This window comes from Carassius auratus, unplaced genomic scaffold (genome assembly GCF_003368295.1).
Source record: "Carassius auratus strain Wakin unplaced genomic scaffold, ASM336829v1 scaf_tig00008137, whole genome shotgun sequence".
Taxonomy (NCBI): Eukaryota; Metazoa; Chordata; class Actinopteri; order Cypriniformes; family Cyprinidae; genus Carassius; species Carassius auratus.
Window position 1 is genome coordinate 365,968 of NW_020523909.1, and position 23,052 is coordinate 389,019.

General features: G+C 39.5%; 1 protein-coding gene across 4 annotated transcripts in view; it reads right to left on the reverse strand.

Annotated features, from left to right (window-relative positions):
- Window positions 1-22,747, reverse strand: part of LOC113071792 (endonuclease V) — a 197,528-nt gene extending 174,781 nt beyond the window's left edge. For 3 of the 4 annotated variants that reach the window (XM_026245105.1, XM_026245107.1, XM_026245104.1), the window contains exons 1-2: window positions 22,668-22,727; window positions 21,782-21,817 (exon numbers count right to left, since the gene is read on the reverse strand). In XM_026245105.1, coding sequence (XP_026100890.1) covers window positions 21,782-21,817; window positions 22,668-22,708 — 77 coding nt within the window. In that variant the 5' untranslated portion in view covers window positions 22,709-22,727. Of the gene's footprint in view, window positions 1-21,781; window positions 21,818-22,667 lie in introns of all 4 variants that reach the window. The other variant, XM_026245106.1, reaches the window with a different exon arrangement.
- Between the last annotated feature and the right edge of the window lie 305 nt (window positions 22,748-23,052).

Here is a 23,052-nt window from a genome sequence, read left to right on the forward strand (position 1 = left end):
GTTCAATTGTTATTCACAAATATGTTAAAAAGCTACTTTTGCAAACTAGTCCTAGGTTTTTTGCTCGATCGGAACCAAACAACTGCAGTAATATTCTGTGCACTCTCTAGATCAATAATTATCAAAATAAATGTTGAATTTTGTACTTTGGCTAGCTTTAAAGGAGTAATTTAGAAAAGGGGCCAAACATACCCCAAAGCCTATAAAACCTAAACGAAAACTCAAAACTTTATGAAACTTGGTGAAAACATGTAACAGGTTACTCTTAACAAGCATGCAAAGATTCATGGAGATCGGACCATAGGTGGCACTGTAACAGTTGAAAAAGCCTCAAAAAACACAAATTCTCAATAGAAAATGATCACAATTTGTAGAACATGTTCATACATTCACACAAACACTAGATATTAATATCATATGTTAGATCTCCTCTTTGTGAACAACTTTGCCTCAGGGAGCGAAGATGTCAAGCAAATCGTTCAATTGTTATTCACAAATATGTTAAAAACATACTTTTGCAAACTAGTCCTAGGTTTTTTACCTGATCGAAACCAAACCACTGCAGTAAGTTTCTCTGGACTCTCTAGATCAATAATTATCAAAAAACTGTTGAATTTTGTCCTTTGGTTAGCTATAACTGGCTAATATATAAAAGGGGTGTGACCAAAATACCCAAAAGCATATAAAACCTAAACGAAAACTCAAAACTTTATGAATCTCGGTGAAAACATGTAACAGGTGACTCTTAACAAGCATGCAAAGTTTCATGGAGATCGGACCATAGGTGGCGCTATAACAGTAGAAAAGGTCTCAAAACACAAGATTTATATGGTAAATTGCCTCAAATTGTTTGAAAATGCTCATATATTCACTTAAAAACACTAGATCTTCATATCATATGATAGATCTCCTCATTCTGAACAACCAATGTTGTCAATAAAGCTGTTAATTAAATATTCAAGATTATTTTAAAAAGTTACTTTGGCAAACTAGTGATAGGGTTTAAGCTGAAAATCAATAAAACCACTGAAGTACAATTATCTAGACTCTGAAGGTCAATAATTATCAAAAAGATGTTGAACAATTGCATTTGGACAACTATAAACCAGTAATTTTATAATATGTTATTTGCATAGTGTACACAAAGGCCTATTAATACAAACAGAAAGCCCACAAATTATCAAAACTGTGTAAAACAATGCATAATTTCATTCTAAACAAGCATGCAAAATTTAAGATAGATTGGGCAAAAAACAAAAAACAAAAAACAAAACAATAACAGTTATATTTAAAAACACAGTGTTGCTTGAGTAAATGCAATTTATAACCACTAGATGGCAGCGGAAGACCACTAATGGGCTCATTCACCTAAGTTGAACAGTACTGTTGAAAGGATTCATGAATTCATGCCAAAACATTAAAAAATTAACTGTTATAACAATTTAAATCTCACTGAGTCAATGTTTTCCATTTTGTTTATACAGATATATCAGTTTTTACAATTTTGCCACATTATGATTAGTTTAACCTGAAAATGACATCTAAACTCTTACAAAGAGAAGACTTGCATTAAGTTTGTCACCTATCACTTATTTCAAATACCTATATCTGCAACAAAATGTGTGTGCATGTATATGTGTGTCTTTGTCTTTGTGTGTGTGTGTGTGTGTGTGTGTGTGCATATGCTTATAGAGTATTAAAATATAAGTCTAAGCATTCACTTTCAGTGTGTGTGTCTGTCTGTTAGCCTGTTCTCCATTTTGGATGTGTTTAACTGTCATCCATACATCCAAGTTGGCCAAGACCACCTCAGAGGCCTTAATGTGCTTGAACCCCGGTAAACGCTGCTTGCAGCTTTAATTCTAATTTATTTTTGTATACATTTTAATGCAATGAACAAAAATTATAAATACAACACTTTTGTTTTGCCCCCATTTTTCAAGACTTCTATGTACACAAAATACCTATTTCTCTCAAATATCGTTCACAAAACTGTCTACTGTAAATAAGTGAGCACTTCTATTCTATTCTCCTTTGCTGAGATAATCAGTTAATAATCAGTTGGCATATCAAGATGCTGATTAGACAGCATGATTACACAGGTGTGCCTTAGGCTTGCCAAAATATAAGGCCTTTCTAAAATGTGCAGTTTTATGACACAGCACAATGCAATAGATGTCGCAAATTTTGAAGGAGCGTGCAATTGGCATGCTCACTACAGGAATGTCCACAAGAGCTGGTGCCTGTGAAGTGAATGATAATTTCTCTACCATAATCCATCTCCAAAGGTGTTTCAGAGAATTTGGCAGTACATCCAATGAGGCCATCACAACCGCAGACCATGTGTAACCACACCAGCCCAGGACATCCACATGCAGCATCTTCACCTTCAAGATCGTCTGAGACCAGCCACCTGGACAGCTGCTGCAACAATCGGTTTGTATAACCAAAGAATTTCTGCACTAACTGTCAGAAACCATCCTAGGGAAGCTCGTCTGCATGTTTGTGACTACTAGGGATGGGCGTTTTCCACAAATATCACATTCGAATAATTGAGCTTACAAAAAACGAATATTCGAATATTCATTTATTTAAATTAAGTTTAATGATACAGACGTTATTTTACAGCAACATTTATTGTTTCCGTCATTTTGAACAAGCTTACACACAATAAGCTTGAACATTACACATCGTGTTTCGTAGCTGAAAACCTTTAACAATGTGTGCAAACAAACAAAGTACAGATTAAAAGCAAAAAAAAAAAAAAGTGAAGAAAGGAAAAACGTAAAGAAGCCTGCAGCAATTAGGCTATTGAAGAACGTAGCCTACACTTTACTTTGAAACTGTCAGCAAATCTTGTTTGCTTTTTTTTCTATTGTTTTACATGTTCTTGTTAAGAAATACGGCATGTAAACATGATCGGGGGAAAGTCAGCTCCTTAGTCGGTTAACAATAAGGCCGGCTGCGGAGAAAACGCGATCTGACGGCACAGACGTTGGCGGGACTCACAAATAACGATGTTCTAAGCGAATAAGTTTTGTGAAGCGCTTCGTGTTTTCATTTCACCACTGAATGGGATCCTCATCTGGTGGAATACATGGCTCCAGTAAGAACTGTTCCCACTCGTCTCGGCTGGACTCTCTGCAATCAACGCAAAAGAACTGGCTCAGCCTTTTCTGATGAGTGGGCATTGCATCCTCTTCATCGTTGGTGGCAGCGGCTGCATCCGCACCACTCGCATCAAGGAAAATGTTCTGATTATGTTAAAAAAAAGGGTTTTTTTTTTATTACTTCTCTCATGTTTTCATCAAGAAACCTGAGATGTTTGTACCGAGGGTCTAGGGCAGACGCGAGAAGAGGAGTTTTCACTGCATTCTCCAAGAGATGCCGCAACAATGCTCTTGAATTCGGTCACTTTCTGTGATTCTCCACGGCATATTTGAAGTACTGTAGAAAACCGCAGTTCTTAGGGGCCGTTCAGATATCGTGTCTTTTGCGCGCTCAAGTTCGTTAATTCCAATGTAGGCGCGCGGTATGCGCATTCATAATGGAAGGGACACGGTCGCGATGCTTACGCGATGCGCACGCGGTGCGACGCGCCCGTTTTTTCCAGGCGCGTCCGCACTGCATCGAGTTAAAAACATCTCAACTTTTCAGAATGCCGCACGCGCACCGCAGGTCATGTGACAAGAACTAAACATTCAGCTTCATCCTTTCCTGTAACAACGATGAAAGCTCAGCCAAGATGAAGCAACAGCTGATCATAGATGTATATGGATTGCCATTTTTAAATAAATTTAGTAGCAGAGCTACTGAAAGCGATTTTTTTTGTGCTGCAAATCCATTTTTCCTTTGCTGAAATTTCCGCAGCTTCATGGAGAGAGCACGTCATTGTTGCTTGGCAACGGCAGACGCCTCAGGAGCGCTTCTGCCCGAGCGCTTTGGAAAGAAAGAGAAAGCGGCACGCCTAGCGTTTTCCACGTGTTTATAGGCGCGATATGTGGATGGCCCCTTATTTATTCACTAATTATTTTTTGCTTGCAAACATCTTCAAATATGCTGTGGAGAATCACAGAAAGTGACCAAATTAGGTTTTATTGTGAACTTTTTTTTTTTTTGCGCAATTCGAATATCATTTTTATTTATCGAATAATTGGAGCAGAACGAATATTCGACTATCCGTGCACACCCCTAGTGACTACATGACTGCAGTTCGTCATCGTAACTGACTTGAGTGGGCAAATGCTCACATTCAATTGCGTCTAGGATTTTGGAGAAGCGTCTTCACGGATGATTCCCTGTTTCCACCGGGATGGTATGGCATCGTGTGGGTGAGCGGTTTGCTGATGTCAACATTGTAGATTGAGAGGCCCATAGTGGTGGTGGGGTTACGGTATGGGCAGGGTTATATAATGGACAACAAACACAGATGCATTTTATTAATAGCATTTTGAATGCGCAGAGATACCATCATGAGATCCTGAGGCCCATTGTTGTGCCATTCATGATCATCACCTCACTTGCAGCATGATAATGTACGGCCCCCATGTTGCAAGGATCTGTAAACAATTCCTGGAAGCTGAAAACATATCAGTTCTTGCATGGCCAGCATACTCACTGGACATGTCACCCATTGAGCATGTTTAGGATGCTCTGGATCAGTATATATGAAAGCGTGTTCCAGTTCCTGCCAACAGGGCCGTAGCTAGGGATTGTGGGACCCGGTGAAGGTTGTAACAGTGGGCCCTGTTCGTTCATTTGTATTTATTTGTGCAATTTACACAGTAAAATTTTTTTTTTTTTTTTTTTTTTTTTGTAGGTGTCCAGATGCTGAAACCGAATAATTAAATGTCAAATAGCACTAGTGGTCTTCAATGTAAAAATAAAATATACAATCAAACCAAAATGTATTTATTATTTTTCATTAGACACCTTCAACATTCTCACATTATTACACTATTACATTATCGCTTGTAAAATGGTTATAAAATATGACAAGAACTTAAGAGTTAAACTGTGTCAGAACAAATGTGTCTTGATAATGTCATAACTTTGATAGAAATGTATGAAATGGATTACAATCAACCAAAACTATACACACAAGTGTTATTATGCCAATATTTACACAATTATCAATACTTTGTTCACCAATTACAAAGCAATGCTTAATTTTGTTCAGACTGTGTATTATGTATTATATTAAATGTATTATAGTGTCCTGTACTAAGTTTTATATATATATCTGGTGTCTGAATAATTTTTGGTTTGACTGTGCATTAATATTTATTAAAACTACAAAGTAATTTAGTCAAGAGCAGTGAGTGATTTTCTTTCTTTCATTTTCTTGGATTAGTAGCTAAATTAGGCGCGGTCACTTTAAGAGATGATGAACGCATCCAATATAATACACATCCCAATTTTTTTCCTCAATGGTTTACTTTCATTTAAGAAATAACTTTTTTTTCGAGCATATTTTACAAGCCGGGTAATTTGACATAGTGTATGTATTTGTCGGAACAAGAGCTAAAAGAGGCAAAACTACGTGTTCAAGCGTTTTGAGACGCCTTTCTCTGCGTCAGCCCTGAACACCGTAATACTGAATTGGGCTCTTTGTGTTTTCTTTTTGTTTGTTCAAACTGCGATTTGTATTCGTTCGTTCAGGTGCAGGAGGGTCTTCGATGAGAACTTCGCAGAAGAGAGCTCGGTTCAGTGTCGCTGCCCGTGATACAAGGCTCTATCTCTCAGCGTGCGCACCGAACACAGCGCGCGAGTAGCCAGCTACTCTGTTAAGCTTTTTCGCGTCTTGTGTTTTGATGCTTTAGTGGTAATGGTAATGCTTAAAAACACGTGAAAAATATAAGCTTTGTCCGTCCTGATCATCTTTTTAGGCTGGCCTAAACCAGTCTTTGAGATCCTCAGCCATGGGCCCCTATAATCGTCACCACATTTCACCCCACTAGCGACGGCCCTGCCTGCCAATATCCAGCAACTTCACACAGCCATTTAAAAGGATTAGACCAACATTCCACAGGCCACAATCAACAACCAGATCAACTATTTGCGAAGGAGATGTGTTGCACTGCGTGAGGCGAATGCTGGTCACACCAGACACTGACTGGTTTCCGGACTCTCTGATGACTTTCACCTTGATATTTTATCACGGATGTATACCTAGCCGAATCTGTAGGAGTCTTTAAACTTGTGTGTATGCCTACTGTGAAATTACCACATCAAACGTGATATGCTAACCTGGATGCAGCTAAGATGCCGCCGGGTTTGCTTCAGGGAATTTTTTTTTTTTTAAAAGAAGCTTCTCAATGGAAACCTTGATAAGACGCACCCGATTATTTCCACTATTTCATTCATTGTAATAGGGGAATCAAGTTCCTGCCTCTGGTCTTCAGTCAACTTAGGTAAATTCAATGAATCCAAAAAATCCTTTATTTCTCCAACTTCTGCTTCACATGAAGATGTGTCTAATTCCAAATAAAATTTTCTAAAGACTTCATTAATATCTATTGGTTTTGTAACAATTCTGCGTTTAGAAGACTGAACAGCAGGAATTAGCGCAAACATTTCTCTGTGTTTAATATAGTTCGCCATAAGCTTGCCCTCTTTATCGCCAGATTCAAAATATATCTGCCTCACCCTAAACAGTTCAAACTCCACCTTCTTAGAAAAAGTATTACATTATATTTATATTTCAATTGTGTTAAATATCTCAAACCTTCATGTGTAGTTTTTTTTTAATCATCTCTAATACCCTCAGTTTGATTTATTTTTCCAAATTAGCCAAATCTTTAATATAAATTTTTTTAACATATGATGCATACTGAATAATATAACCCCCTATTGTATCTCGCTGGCGCCGATACAGGATGGCTGCCTCCGTGATGTGCTCTGCAGGTGATTTGTTAGTTTGCCCTGTCTTTAGTTATATTCCTGCAATTAGTTTCACCAGGGACGAGCTGCTGACCATTCAGCAGAACACACCACAAGATCTTTAACTGGATTTCAATCATTCAGACAGGGCCGGCTCTAGCCCTTCGGTTGCCCTAGGCGAGATTGAGTTTTGCGCCCCCCCAGGCTGAGTATCCCTGGTCTCAGTGGTCTGTGTTTCACTGGGACCTGGAATGCTAGATGTGGCCCCTTCGCCTGCAACAGCCAGAACAGTGGTGTTAAGTAACCATATAGGTTATCAATGAAGTTATGTTTGAAGTTACGTTTGAAGTTACGTTTTATGTTTTTTAGGGGAAGTCGTGGCCTAATGGTTAGAGGGTTGGACTCCCAATTGAAGGGTTGTGGGTTCTAGTCTCGGGCCGGACGGAATTGTGGGTGGGGGGAGTGCATGTACAGTTCTCTCTCCACCCTCAATACCACGACTTAGGTGCCCTTGAGCAAGGCATCGAACCCCCAACTGCTCCCCGGGCGCCGCAGCATAAATGGCTGCCCACTGCTCCGGGTGTGTGCTCACAGTGTGTGTGTGTGTGTTCACTGCTCTGTGTGTGTGCATTTCGGATGGGTTAAATTCTGAGTATAGGTCACCATACTTGGCTGAATGTCACTTCACTAGTAATACGTACAGTGCTTAATTTGTAAATTGCGAGGTACTGGAACAAAGCGGGGCAATGGATCCGGCACACGATTACAGAAGGGAGAGGTAAAGGAGCACTCGCGCAACCACATTGGTGGACCAGTTTAAGTCATTAAGAGCGTGCATGAGTTGCTTTTATAGTGTCTGTAAGGTCATGAATAACATGGAAATGCCATGCGATTTCAAAACAACTATTTCCAGGCCTAAAAACTTTTCTGAGGGGGACTATGTGTCGCATGGTTTTAAGCACTTATGCACAGGATATTTTAAATGTACAAAAGTATATTGGCTAGATGAAAAAAAAAAAAAAACTACTTCTTCAGTCTTCAAACACACAAAAACAATAGCCTTTACAGACATAGTGTCTGAGTAAAGATATGCTGTACTATTCAAAGTTATTTGTTTACCCTTGCTTTGCAAATAAGCGGAGATCTGTCTCCTCCAGGCTGTGCGGCGCTCAATCTGAGTGGAGGCCGGGTGAAGTGACGAGGTTTTATAAGAGCTTGAGGATCCAATGGCGTTACAAAGTTTTACAAGCTCCTTTAAATACTTATCATTGGTTAAATATTTCTAAAACCCTGTGATTTAAAATAATAATAAGGAATTATAATAGAGATATGAATTTTGGATATTTTTTCATGGCACAAATCTGGCTATTCTCTGTCTGCCATAATGAAACGCCGCCCCTGGAGGAGGGGGATCCGCCAAAATGAGGTGCAGGATCGTATTTCGGAGGTGCCGAAACTGGATCCGGCTTGTTCCGGCACAAATAAAGCCCTGGGTTTATTAGACTGCTTCATTTTCTTAATCAACTGCGTGCTTGCCTAACGTAACATAATGGCGACCCTAGAGGTGCTGTCCTGATCTAGAAATGCTGTTTGTTAACTGCAAGCCATTCTATTCGCCTTGGGAATTTTACTCTTTCATTCTGGTGAGTGTTTACATCCATACCTCCACAAGTGCACGTGAGCTCACTTTACAGAAACTCACTGATCAGATCACAGAGACAGAACAACAACACCCGGACTCTGTTTTAATAATTCTTGGGGACTTTAATAAAGCCAATCTCTCCCGTGAACTACCAATATAAAGACAGCACATCACATGTCCCACAAGAGTAATTTATTGGATCACTGTTACACCACAATAAAGGATGCATATCACTCTGTTCCACGAGCAGCTTTGGGACGTTCTGATCACTAGGGCTGTCACAATAACAAATTTTGCTGGACGATAAATTGCCCAATAAATTATCGCGATAAACGATAATAGTGTCGTTATAAGACCAGTTTCAACTAATTTAATGATAATGTCATAACGCGGGTACACCTTTTCAAAGATCATTAAACTTTTATTTTATTTTATGGCAGATTCAGAGCAAGAAATACCAACGTGTTGACTTTGTGTGGCTTAAAATTAATTAATTTTGTATGTTATATTATGTTTATATGCCAGTTAAGCATGCTCATATTGATCGTTTAACCGTTAACCGAAAGTAAACATTTTGACCGATGAAGGGGCCGTTCACATATCACGTCTTTTTTTGTGCTCAAGTTCGTTTTTTCAAATGTGGTATGCACGCGGTGTGAACTGAGTGCATTGACAAACGCAACTACACAGACATATTTAGCTGAGCAAGCCAAATGAAGCGAGTGAAAAGGAGGACCATTTCGAGAGAAAGGGCAACAAAGTTACTTGCAAAAAATTCAACATGGATTTAAAATAAAGCAGTAGTGCAAGTACAATGCAATATCACTTGAGATGCATCCACAAGCAAATGAAAGGCGCTTCCCAAAGCTGGTCACTCTAGTGAGACATTATATCTTTATTCCAGGGACATCTGTGCCATCAGAGAGGGTGTTTTCTGCCACAGGCTATCCACAGGTTGCACTCCAGACTAACCCCACATCATGACGTAAATTTAAAAAAAAAAAAAAATTGAAAAAATAAATTATCGCAGCTGAAAAAATTATTGAGCTCATTTTTTTTATCGTGCGATTAATTGATTTACAGACTATCGCGATCATCTTATTCCGACCTACAGTACAGACAGAAACTAAAATCATCTAAACCTGTATTAAGGACTGTAAAAAGATGGACTAATGAGGCAGAGAAGGATTTAAAATCTTGTTTTGATATCACTGATTGGGGTGTTTTTGAAGCTGCTCACAGAGACTTTAACATCATCAGTTTCTGTGAGGAAATGTGTATTCCTACCAGGGCTCTCTAACTTACAACAATGACAAACCGTGGTTCACAGTTCCGTCAGGCCAAAGAAGATGCTTACGGGAAGGGGGACAATGTACTGTATAAACAGGCTTAATACAAACTGAAAAAGGAGATCAGAGTGGCAAAGAGGAATTATTCTGGAAAAATAAGGACTCCGTTCACTTCGAACGACTCGGCATCAGTGTGGAAAAGTGCGAGAGATCACCAACTACAAGACACCATCCCCCAGCACTGTGGAGAATCAACGACTGGCAGACGATCTGAACGAGTTTTACTGCAGGTTTGAAAAAAGAACACCCATCACCTGCCCTGAACACCTCTCCAAACAACCGTTCACACCATTCACAACTCTTGAAACCCATCTTGAACACCTCTCCAAACAACCGCTTTCACCATTCACACCTCTGGCACACCCCCCTCTCCCCCACACCTGCAATACAGATAAGCGAGGATGCTGTGCGCCAAGTCTTCCGGAAGCAGAAAAGGAAAAAAACACCAGGCCCAGACTGTGTTACACCAGCCTGTCTGAAATCCTGTGCTGACCAGCTGGCTCCCATCTTCATACAGATCTTCAACAGACCACTGGAGTTGTCTGAAGTCCTTTCATGCTTAAAACGCTCCACCATCATCCCCATCCCAAAGAAATCTAAAATTACAAGACTAAATGAATACAGACGTTAAAGCCACAGGCCTGTAGTCATGAAGTCATTTGAAAAACTGGTGCTGGCTCACCTGAAGGACATCACTGGACCCTTGCTGGATCCTCGTCAGTTTGCCTACAGAGCAAACAGGTCTGTGGACGATGCAGTAAACATTGGACTGCATTATGTTCTGGAACACCTATACAGACCAGGGACTTATGTGAGGATCCTGTTTGTGGACTTCAGCTCAGCCTTTAACATGATCATCCCAAACTTCCTCCTGCCCAAACTAACTCAGCTCTCTGTGCCCACCTCCGTCTGTCAGTGGATCAACAGCTTCCTGACAGACAGGCAGCAGCTAGTGAGCCTGGGAAAATACACATCCAGCACCCATACAATCAGCACCGGAGGTCCCCAGAGCCGCGTTCTATCCCCACTGCTCTGCTCCCTGTACACTAATGATTGCACGTCTAAGGACCCCTCTATCAAGCTCCTGAAGTTTGCAGATGACACCACATTCATCGGCCTCATTCAGGACAGTGACGAGTCTGCTTACAGACAGAAGGTTAAAGAGCTGGCTGTCTGGTGCACTCTCAACAACCTGGAGCTTAACATGCTCAAAACAGTGGAGATGATAGTGGACTTCAGGAGAACACCCCCTGCTTTCCCCCCACACACCATCATGAACAGCACTGTGACTGCAGTGGAGTCATTCCGGTTCCTGGCCCAACAGAGGTTGTACTTCCTTCGCCAGCTGAGGAAGTTTAACCTGCCACAGGAGCTGTTGAAACAGTTCTACCCCACAATCATTGAATCCATCCAGTTACTGTCTGGTTCAGCTCAGCTTCTAAATCTGACCTCAGAAGACTATAGAGGGTAGTCTGAACTGCTGAGCGAATCATCAGTACAACCCTCCCTTCTATTTAAGAACTGTACTTATACAGAGTGAACAAAAGGGCCAGTAAAATCACTTTGGACCCCTCACACCCAGCACACTCCCTCTTTGAACTGTTGCCATCTGGTCAACGCTATAGAACACTGAGCACCAGAACAACCAGACACAGGAACAGTTTATTCCCTCAAGCAATCCATCTAATGAACAATTGATAATGACTGTGGAACACACTACAATATTTATATTTACAGGTCCTTCTCAAAAAATTAGCATATTGTGATAAAAGTTCATTATTTTCCATAATGTAATGATAAAAATTAAACACTCATATATTTTAGATTCATTGCACACCAACTGAAATATTTCAGGACTTTTATTGTTTTAATACTGATGATTTTGGCATACAGCTCATGAAAACCCAAAATTCCTATCACCATAGTTAGTTTAGTTTCTATGGTTGTAGCTTGTGGCAAAGCATCTCTGATGTTTACTTCACCACTCCCCTGCAATTGCTCGTACCCTCATTATAGAATACTTCACCAACCCATCCCCTGTTAGCTTCTCTGCTTCCTTCTGTAACAGGTGAGTTTCTTGAAGAAACGCCACCTGACATTTCTCTGCCCTTAGTTTAGTCATAACCTTCCTCCTTTTAATTGGATGACCTAACCCCTTGACATTCCATGTCATAAGACGCAATACTCTAGATAAATGCAATACCAACTTTCAACAAAACTATGTAAAAAAAAAAAAAAAAAGCATTCCAAAACCCATATGTATAATTATGCCATTATGCCACTGACACCCAAAGCCCACTCCGAACAAAATTGGATTACTTCGGATTTAAAGTTGTAATGTTTTTACTTCGGATTTAAAGATTTAAAGTTTGTCTGTTTATTAATCAACACCCCCCGCCCCCCGCTAAGCTGGTGTCGAATCACAACACAGGAACCGCTGCCACAATCAGAACTCGTTACGTATTTCTGAAGGAGGGACTTCATAGAACAAGGAAGTCCTCAGCCCGTTTTTATGACAGTGAAAAACAGCGGTATACTGATAAGTGAATAAGTGAATATTAAGTGTAAAATAGTGTTTTTTTTACACGCGAAACATGAACATGTTATATTGCACACTCAAAACACAATCAAAGCTTTAAATAAAAAACACGAAAAACCTGACCTTTAAGGTCCAGCACTTTTCAAAAGGACCAAACAGGGCTGCGTTTGCCAAAAGCAACTATGGTCACTAGTTCTGTCATTACCAATTGAGATCAATGGAACTAACAACCATAGCTAGATAACGGAGCTTTTGAGAAACGCACACCAGAGCAGTCACGATTAACGAGCAGGGAAGTGACTGCAGGTGGCAAAAAACATGTAGAGCAAGGCTGCTTTTAGTCCACTGTTTTATGCCCCTAACTCACTAACTTCCCTCTGTCTTGTTTACTCGGATGTAAGTCACTGATTTTGTTGCATGAGTACCCAATACTGGTGGAGCCTTAGGAATGAGCTCAATTGGATCATCCTACCCTTGATTACTTAGAATCTGCTATGGGGTTGTTTTATTGTTTAAATTGTTCCCCTTTTTTTGTTTGGTGCAATATTCTATATGTATATAGGTAAGGGCTGTTATCAGGGCCGTAGCCAGGTTTTTAAAATTACAGAGGTATCAAAGCTCCCATAAAATAAAATAGTGCTAGGGCTGTCAAATTACAATCAGAATTTAAAATAAAAATCCACATTCAAATGCCAAAAAACTACAAATAAAAAAAAAATTCTAATTCACTGCAACCTCTATAGCCACAGGGGACAAAAGCTGTTTCTTCTCCCGAAGTGAAATTATGACTTTTAAGTTTGAATATACCTCAATACTATTAATATAATATATTAATATTTAAGTATAAAATGTGTATTTAGTTTTTCAGCCATTTTGACAGTCCTAATATTTAAGAGGAACTGTTTGAAGGCAAAACATTTGAATAACAATTTAAAACTATGTCAGTGAGCAGTATATTATGTCAATACCAGCTTTCTGCTTTGATTGTTAGTATTTTCATTTTTGTCAGTGAACAAAGCAAATAAATGGTCGACTTGATATTTAAATGTTTTATGAATCATTTTATATATAAAAAAAAAAACTTTACTGGAAGCTACCAGGAAAACTTATTCATTATTTATCATATGCCTAAATCGTAATACTGAAGCCTTGCATTGAAATTTGAACTATGCATGTGAACATAAAGCCCGCCTCAAATATTTTTTGCCAATGATGAGTGGTGACTGTCACCGTGGTAGATGTCTGAGGCAGCTCAGATGAGGAGGTTTAAGTTTGATATTAGTGCTGTGCAATTTCTTTGCAGCACGAAGCAAGTTAATACCATACTATAAAATTATTTCACAAAGCAACACCACGGTGTGATGTGGAACTAGAGCTGGGCGATATATAAAATATTAGCACGATGTAAAATTCGAAAGTATTAGGAATATCGAATATTTCAAATTCAAGCATACTTTCCCAAAAGAACGTGTCAAACATAAAAAAGAGACATGTAACTGCGGAATGCTCTACGTGCCTCTACTACTTGAGCTTTCATGAGAGCAGTTGCCAGATAACATGAGTTTAAATCCATGATTCAGTCAGAGCTTCGCTGCTACAAGGATACAATTTTCTGCCCGGTGTTTGCTTATTTTAAGCAATCTGACGCGTCAGAAGAGTACATGCAGATTGCATTTAATTGCATTTAATTGTGTTTGTACTAATTAAAGTAGTTTGTCATCACCTGGAATGCGAATTTAAGCAGGGGAACCCCGCCAAAAAAATTTGATTTTTAACTGGGGACCCGCTCGAAACACAATGGGCTAGTTGCATATCTTCTTCCATCTTGGATTTCTGGTCTTGCGAGTGTGTGCTTTGATGCTTCCTTTTGTGCTAAACGCCAGTGCAGAGAAAGGGAGAAATCCAAATATTACCTTTTATATATGTTTACAGGATTTATAATATCACTTCAAATGCAAATAAGATCTACCCTGCTATTGTTACTATACTATAAATGTTAACTGAGCCAGTGCATCTGAAATGTGCGTATGTCTGGGTCCGGCGAATTAATTAAATAAACTAATGTTCACGAAATGAAAATTGAACTCATGGTGTGTACACACATACCTAATTTATTTTTACCTTACCAATTATGTAAATGTAAAAATTACTTATTTCCCGAAAATGCTTGTATTACATTGATTTTTATTTTATTTTTTATTTTTTATTAAATATTCACCTTGTGAGATGTGATTTATCTTCACATTTCTCAATTGTGCACATACTTTAGTTTGTTTCATCATCATTTACACAACATATTTTATTATTTTACATAGTTAACTTTGCATCAAAAAAAACGGGCTGTAAAATAATACAACTAATACATGACTAATTTTATTATTTGTTTTATCTGAAGAATTCATAACAAAATACATGCGCTTATAAACAAAATTATTTATGCTGCTATTTATGCAAGATATTTTAGATGGTTTTGATGTATTAATTGATGTCATTTAAAGTTAAACTTTGCAGTGTATAATGTTTTAATGAAAAGCTATGGCAAACACATGCATGACAACAGGTTTCAGTCATTTACATCAGTCTATCATTCTTTAAGGTTTCTCATATTTGATGGTAGCATCATTTGCTATGCATTGCTCATAATGAATTCTTAATTTAGTTGTGACAATTTGGTGTAATATTTCAATTACCAATGATTTTATAAAGTGTTTAAAGGGGTGATTAAATCTATTATGTTTTTATATAGAAGCGGGTAACTAAATAAATTCAGGATTAATAAGGTTTTCAGTAGTGCAGTTCAGAAAACAAATAACAGAAAGTGACGAGTGTTTTTGAGCAAGTTCTTTAGAACCTGTATAGTTCCTTCCTTCCCCGTAGGGGCTAAGGGGATGTTCAGTATATTATTGGTGATGTTCAGAGACTGGTCACAATTTGTTACACACACACACACACACACACACACACATATTTACATATATGTACATTGGGGATTGAAAGTTTGGGCACCCCTTGCAGAATCTGTGAAAATGCGAGTAATTTTCAAAAAATAAGAGAGATCATACTAAATGCATGTTATATTTTATTTAGTACTGTCCTGAGTAAGATATTGTACATAAAAGATATTAACATTTAGTCCACAAGACAAAATAAATGCTGAAATTATTAAAATAACCCCACTCAAAAGTTTGGGAACCCTTGGTTCTTAATACTGTGTTCTGTTACCTGATGATCCTCGACTGTCTTTCTGTTTTGTGATGGTTGTGCATGAGTCCCTTGTTTGTTCTGAACAGTTAAACTGAGCAGCGTTCTTCAGAAAAATCTTTAAGGTCCTGCAGATTCTTCAGTTTTCCAGCATCTTTGCATATTTGAACCCTTTCAAGCAGTGACTTTATGATTTTGAGATGCATCTTTTCAGACTAAGGACATTTGAGGAACTCAAACACAACTATTTAAAAAGATTAAAACATTCACTGATGCTCCAGAATGAAACAAGATGGATTAAGAGATGCACAGTATTAATACACAATATTAAGAACCAAGGATTCCCAAATTTTTGAGTGGGGTTATTTTAATAATTTCAGCAATTTTTTTGTCTTGTGGACTAAATGTTAATATCTTTTATGTACAATATCCTACTCAGGACAGTACTAAATAAAAAATAACATGCATTTAGTATGATCTCTCTTATTTTTTGAAAATTACTCATATTTTCACAGATTCTGCAAGGGGTGCCCAAACTTTCGATCCCCACTGTATATATATATATATATATATATATATATATATATATATATATATATAATTTGAATATATAAATCAAGGTACTCCATGACTATAGGGCTGCACGATTCTGGATAAATTGAGAATCACGATTTTTTGATCTCATATAGAGATCACGATTCTCCTACGATTCTTTATTATTATTATTACTATTAACATTATCATTATCACAAGTATATAAATTAATTATTTTATTTTGCAAGGATTCTTTAAATTGATCAAGTGTGACAAAGTTCTATTACACACAATTATTGTTCTTCTGAACTTTCTATCAAAGAAACCTGAAAAAAATCTACTCATCTGTTTTCAACATAATAATAATAATAATAATAATAATAATAATAATGTTTTTTTTGAACGGCAAAACAGCATATTAGAATGATTTCTGAAGATCATGTGACACTGAAGACTGGAGTAATGATGCTGAAAATACAGCTGCACTCCACAGAAATAAATTACATTTTAAAATACATTCAAGTGAAAGCAGTTATTTTAAATGGTAAAAATATTTCAAAACTTTACTGTTTTTGCTGTACTTTGGATCAGATAAATATAGTTTGGTGAGCAGAAGAGACTTTAAAAAAACATTACACATCTTATGGTTCAAAAACTTTTGACTGGTAGTGTATATATAATATATTTAAAACCCCAGTTTTTTAATATTAGAATGATGAAAAAGTTGTTTAGATCACTGATTCAACGACTCACTCATAAACCTACTACACTTGTTTCATTTCTGGATGAATCAGCGTTTTTGAACGATTCTCTTGAATGAAAAATTAATTCATTGACAAATAAATTAAGACACTTGTCGCCACCTGTTGGTGAAACAATGCAATCGACACAAACGTTATTTAAAGCGCAGTACTTTCAAAAGGGGATTTGTTATATTTTGATCACTGCCATATAGACATCAATGTTTATATTTAAACTATAAACTTTATCCCAGTATTTCTGTGATAATATAAATGACTGTAAGACAGATATAATACTGTGTAGTTGAAAAGACTGTTTGTGAAGATGTTTCTTAACCAAACATGGTAAGAGCTCTCTCTGTGTCAGCGGCAGTGCGCGCACGGATTTGAATGATCCGGTAAGACTTTGTCAAAGGTTTAACAGACTCGGGGAATCGTTGTCTTTTAGAAATGAGATCGAGAGGGTGTCTGAATCGAGATCGCGATCTTTTAACGATTAATCGTGCAGCTCTACATGACTATCTACATAACCATACTTCACATTATATTGCCGTGTCATTTTCAAAATCCAGCGAGTAATGCCGAGGTAGTGTCTACAGCCGTTGAGGGAGTAGACCATTTATTTCTATTATGTTCGTCATAATCCAAAACTCTTTGTATTTATACGGGATGTTGTGGAAACGCAAAAATAAATGCAAAAACACAACTTTTATATTCGCTTATTCATTTATATTAAAAGTTTATTCATCTGAGTGTCTACTTCCGCATTCCAATCCTGCTCACAGCGTCATAATTCTCTATACCAATAAGCTGTAAAATCGTCACTCATCTGTACACCAATAAGCTCATCTTAATCATAAACCAATAACCGCCCAACGTGTCGCCCCGCCCCATCGTCCAGACTGCACTCTGGGCTACTACGCTAGTTTTGTACTTGTTTTTGTCAGGTGCAAGTACAGAAGATCCAAACGCAACAGGTAGCCTTCAATAATTACAGTCCTTTATTATAACAAAAACAGCCGAAGGTAGATGGCATAAAATCAGAACAAAAAACACTCTCCTTAAACTCGACTGAAGAGCCTCTGCCAGGCAGGGCAGCGCAGAACAAAAACTCTCTAACAGGACTCGAAAAGGAGAAGGACTACTCGAGTGGACAGAAACCCCAGATGGCTCTTCCCGGCTGGGGACAGGAGACAGGGCACACTAAGGCGAACGCTGCTACACAAGACAGGACAAGACGAGGTTATGGTAGACAATCACACAACGGCATAGCTCACACAATAATCCGACCCAGAACAGAGAGAACAAACGCCAGAAATACACTGGAGTAATTAGACAAGACAAGACACAGGTGAGAGCACAAAGCAGCGAGAGCGCTGATTGCGATGAGCAACAGGTGAAAACAGAGCGCAAACAGGTGCGTGCACTGAAGTGAGAGAGAGAACGAGACCCAGATCCTGACAGTACCCCTCCCTCAAGGAGCGCCACCTGGCGCTCCCAAGGGACGGGCCCGGCGAGCCCGGTAGAAGTCCTCGATGAGCGAGCGGTCCAGGATGTCTCGAGCTGGAATCCACTGCCTCTCCTCAGGACCGTAACCCTCCCAGTCAACCAAGAACTTATGGCCACGCCCCCGAGGACGAACATCAAGTAACCTGCGAACTCTGTAAAGGGACTCCACTTCGTCAAGAGGAGGAGGGGGAAGGGTGGGACGGGTGGGGGCGCGAATGACAGGTTTGACACAGGACATGTGAAATACAGGATGTACCCGACGTAACTGGCGAGATAACCGTAGTTTGATTGCCACCGGACTAAGAATCTTCAAAATAGTAAAGGGACCGACAAAACGGGGCATAAGCTTCTTAGAGCCCTCGCGAATAGGCAGATTCCGGGTGGAAAGCCACACCTTTTGCCCACATACATAACGAGGGGCTTTAACCCGGCGACGATTAGCTGCCCTACAAGTGCGCGCTCTAGTAGAACATATCGCAGATCTCACCCTCCTCCAAGTGCGCACCTTGATATAAAAGCCTGTACGGAAGGTACGGAAGTCTCAGGCTCCTGGGAAGTAAAGAGCGGAGGTTGGTACCCGAGGCAGCCTTCAAAAGGGGATAACCCAGTGGCCGACGAGGGTAGGGAATTATGGGCATATTCGGCCCAGGACAGCTGATCGCACCAGGAAGCCGGGTTCTGAGAGGTTAAGCTACGTAACATACGTCCGAGGATCTGATTGGTTCGCTCAGCCTGCCCGTTGGTTTGGGGATGGAATCCTGACGACAGACTGGGGGAAGCCCCAATCAGCCGGCAGAATTCCCTCCAGAACAAAGAGGCGAATTGCAGTCCTCTGTCCGACACAACGTCCGAGGGTAGACCGTGAATCTTAAATACATGATCAACCATTATCTGGGCGGTCTCTCGGGCAGACGGTAGTTTAGGAAGCGGAATGAAATGTGCGGCCTTAGAAAAACGATCGACCACAGTAAGAATAACCGTGTTGCCGGCAGATGATGGAAGACTGGTGACGAAATCTAAAGCAATGTGCGACCAGGGGCGCGACGGGATGGGGAGAGGTCGGAGGAGACCTGCAGGCGGGGTGTTGCTAGACTTTGTCTGAGCGCAGACAGGACAAGAAGCTACAAACCGGCGTATGTCCCTCATTCTAGTGGGTGAGTATGAAGAAGGCGAGATGACAGATCATTAACCTGTGCAGCCAAACTCTCCACTGCGCCCCTGGCAGCAGATAATTCCTCTTCGTGACGACCCAGCATAACTCCCTGGATCTCGACAGCAGAAAAAAACGACTCCCCCTTCACTGGATCCATTATGGGTCGGATTATTCTGTCAGGTGCAAGTACAGAAGATCCAAATGCAAAAGGTAGCCTTCAATAATTACAGTCCTTTATTATAACAAAAACAGCCGAAGGTAGATGGCATAAAAATAGAACAAAAAACACTCTCCTTAAACTCGACAGAAGAGCCTCTGCCAGGCGGGGCAGGGCAGAACAAAAACTCTCTAACAGGACTCGAAAAGGAGAAGGACTACTTGAGTGGAGAGAAACCCCGGATGGCTCTTCCCGGCTGGGGACAGGAGACAGGGCACACTAAGGCGAACGCTGCTACACAAGACAGGACAAGACGAGGTTATGGTAGACAATCACACAACGGCATAGCTCACACAATAATCCGACCCAGGACAGAGAGAACAAATGCCAGAAATAGACTGGAGTAATTAGACAAGACAAGACACAGGTGAGAGCGCAAAGCAGAGAGAGCGCTGATTGCGATGAGCAACAGGTGAAGACAGAGCGCAAACAGGTGCGCGCACTGAAGTGAGAGAGAGAGCGAGAGAGAACGAGACCCAGATCCTGACAGTTTTGAGCATAGACAGTAAAAGAAATGGACACAGAGACCCCATTGGATTCAAAGGAGAAAAATGAAGTCAATTAGAAGCACGCACTTCCTGGGGGTCGGGCATACATTTTCGTCTTTCTTTAGAAATAATTAATGGACAAATGGAGTCTTTAAACGCCTCAGATGTAAAGTTATTCGCTGTCAAAGTGACGCCAAAATGAATGGGAGTCAATGGAATTCTAACAGTAGGTGGGGGTCCGCTAGCCAATTGCGGCGCCCAGGGGTGCTTCAAAAAATATGAAACCCTGCCCCCCTGGTTTTGAGTAGCGTTGGGAGGGTTTTCTTGTGAAGACCTGGCAAAAACTACCGGAGAACGCAAAATCAATAGATGGCGGCGTTGACGAGCTTGTGAGAGGGAGTTATGAGATATCCACAACTCTAGTTAAAACTAGTATAAAGACAGCGTTATCGGTCTTAACGCAGAAATATCGCAGACTGAATGAAGGTGATTATCAGATACCAGGGCAGGCGCTCCGCACACGCACATCACGCACTGTGCGTAGGGCACCAACTGCTTGGGGGGGCACCAAAAAAATCTGGGTCATGAAAAAATCATCACAATAGGCTACTAGTATAAATAACAAATAAAATATTTCTAAAAGCATGTTAATATACAAAAGCAATACAAAAGTAATATAGGCCTAGACCAAATTAGTCGAGAAAAAGGTGAATCTCTGTGCCAGTCATCCTCTGGTGCCTTCCCTTCCCCACCTCCCAGTGGTCTGTTCGATTATGCCTCAATCAATGTCAAATTTGGCAGACACCGACCTCAGACATGGCCTCGAAAAGGCACCAAGAGTCGGGGGCGGAAAAAAAGAAGAGACAGCGGGATGATGCTCGCGCGTTGCTTGCAGGTAAGACAATGTTTTAAATAAAAATGTTAGTTTTAAAAGAACGGCGTTAGGTAACGACGTTATTTTTTCAGTAACGCGGTAATCTAAATAATTACTTTTCCCGTCATTACAACGCCATTAACGTTACTGAACGTTAAATGCGGTGCGTTACTAAGAATTGATTTAATAAACTATAACTATGCAATCCGAACGCACCCCTGGCTCACACAGCGAGTGAGCAGGTGGGTTAATGACGAGCGGTTGTGATTGGCTAAGGCAGAGTCATGTGTTTCATGGTAGCCAATCAGAGCCAGTGTTTTTACACACATGCCGGCACACGCGGCTGTGCCAGCGGCACCAAACACACACACACACACGCAACAGCTACACAGAGATTTGCAGCAGAGATGGCGAGATGGCGAGTCAGGAGCAATCCGATGAAAAGTTGGCATTTTCAAGGTGAAGATATAAGCACTACTTCAAATTCATTGTGGTCAAAGGCAAGAACGTGCATATAATGTGTACATGCAATGTGTGACTGGCATCTACAAAGCTAGAGGACAAAAACACTTTTCTTACAAAGATAATACTTGAAGTGCAGGATTAAACTCTTGCTGTCTGTTGACGTGCAATAAATATTGAAAGTTATGTACCTGTCTGTTCTACTCATTTCAGCTGACATGTGAAAACTGCAAAAAAAAAAAAAAGTACAAATTCTCTGACATGTAGCAACTTTTTTTTTTTTTTTTTTACAGTAACGCAAATAGTTATTTTCCTGGTAACGAGTTACTTTTATTATAGAGTAATTCAGTTGCTAACTACTTTTTGGAACAAGTAGTACGTAACTATAACTAATTACTTTTTTAAAGTAACATTCCCAACACTGCTGATAGCTGATTTTGCAGCTAGGAAATGTAGGCGTGTGCCTCTGTAGGGCGTCTGACAACTGATGGTAGTGAAAATGTTTAATATAGTTCTATAGAATAGCAGAATGGTCTCTTCATAGAGATGTAGTCCCTCTGTTAGGTAATTTCTACTGTGCAGTTATGCAAGCATTTGTGCTTAGGGCACCCAAATGTCTAGAGCAGGCCCTGTTAGATACAGTATAGTTTGAAAGTCTGTGCATTCGGCTGAATGTATGCTGGCTAGCAACGAAAAAACACACGTCAAAATACACAGAATTGCATCACTTGTTTATAGCTGTTTTTACAAATATTTTCATTGTTACAACAAATACACGTTTGCACAAAAGTGTATTTTATTCATAAAGTCAAAAGGTAATATAATGTGGTCTAAGTTTAAATGTAAAAAAAAATAATAATAAACGTTTAAGATATCTTGCCATAACAAAAGTGGACGTTTCTGTAGAATGACCCTTAATATTTATGCAACACACCCATGACACCTAGTGTGGCTTCACACAGTGTCACGATTACGATCTATTAACGTTACCATGTTCGGTATTTGCTATTGCTAAATCAAATGGTATTTCTGTTATAAATACGCAAAGCAACAAAAGGTAACTCATGATTGTCTAACCTTTCCCATTTCAACACCAACTCAGCCTCAGGAGCCGCCATCCGCCAGTGCAAGTGAATAAATTACACACTTCCTGGATAGGAGCTATGACTATGGCAAGCCTTTTTAACATTTATTCTTTAAGCTGTACTAGTATCTTTTTTCAAGTTACTAGTACTTATTTTTTAGATACTAGTATATTTTCCGTTAAGTACTAGTACTTATTCATTAGGTACTAGTGCTTATTCTTTAGGTACTAGTGCTTATTCTTTAGGCACTAGTGTCTTTTGTAAAGTTACTAGAACTTAATCATTAGATACTAGTGCTTAATCATTAGATACTAGTACTTATTCACTAGATACTAGTGCTTATTTATTAGGTACTAGTACTTATTCATTAGATACTA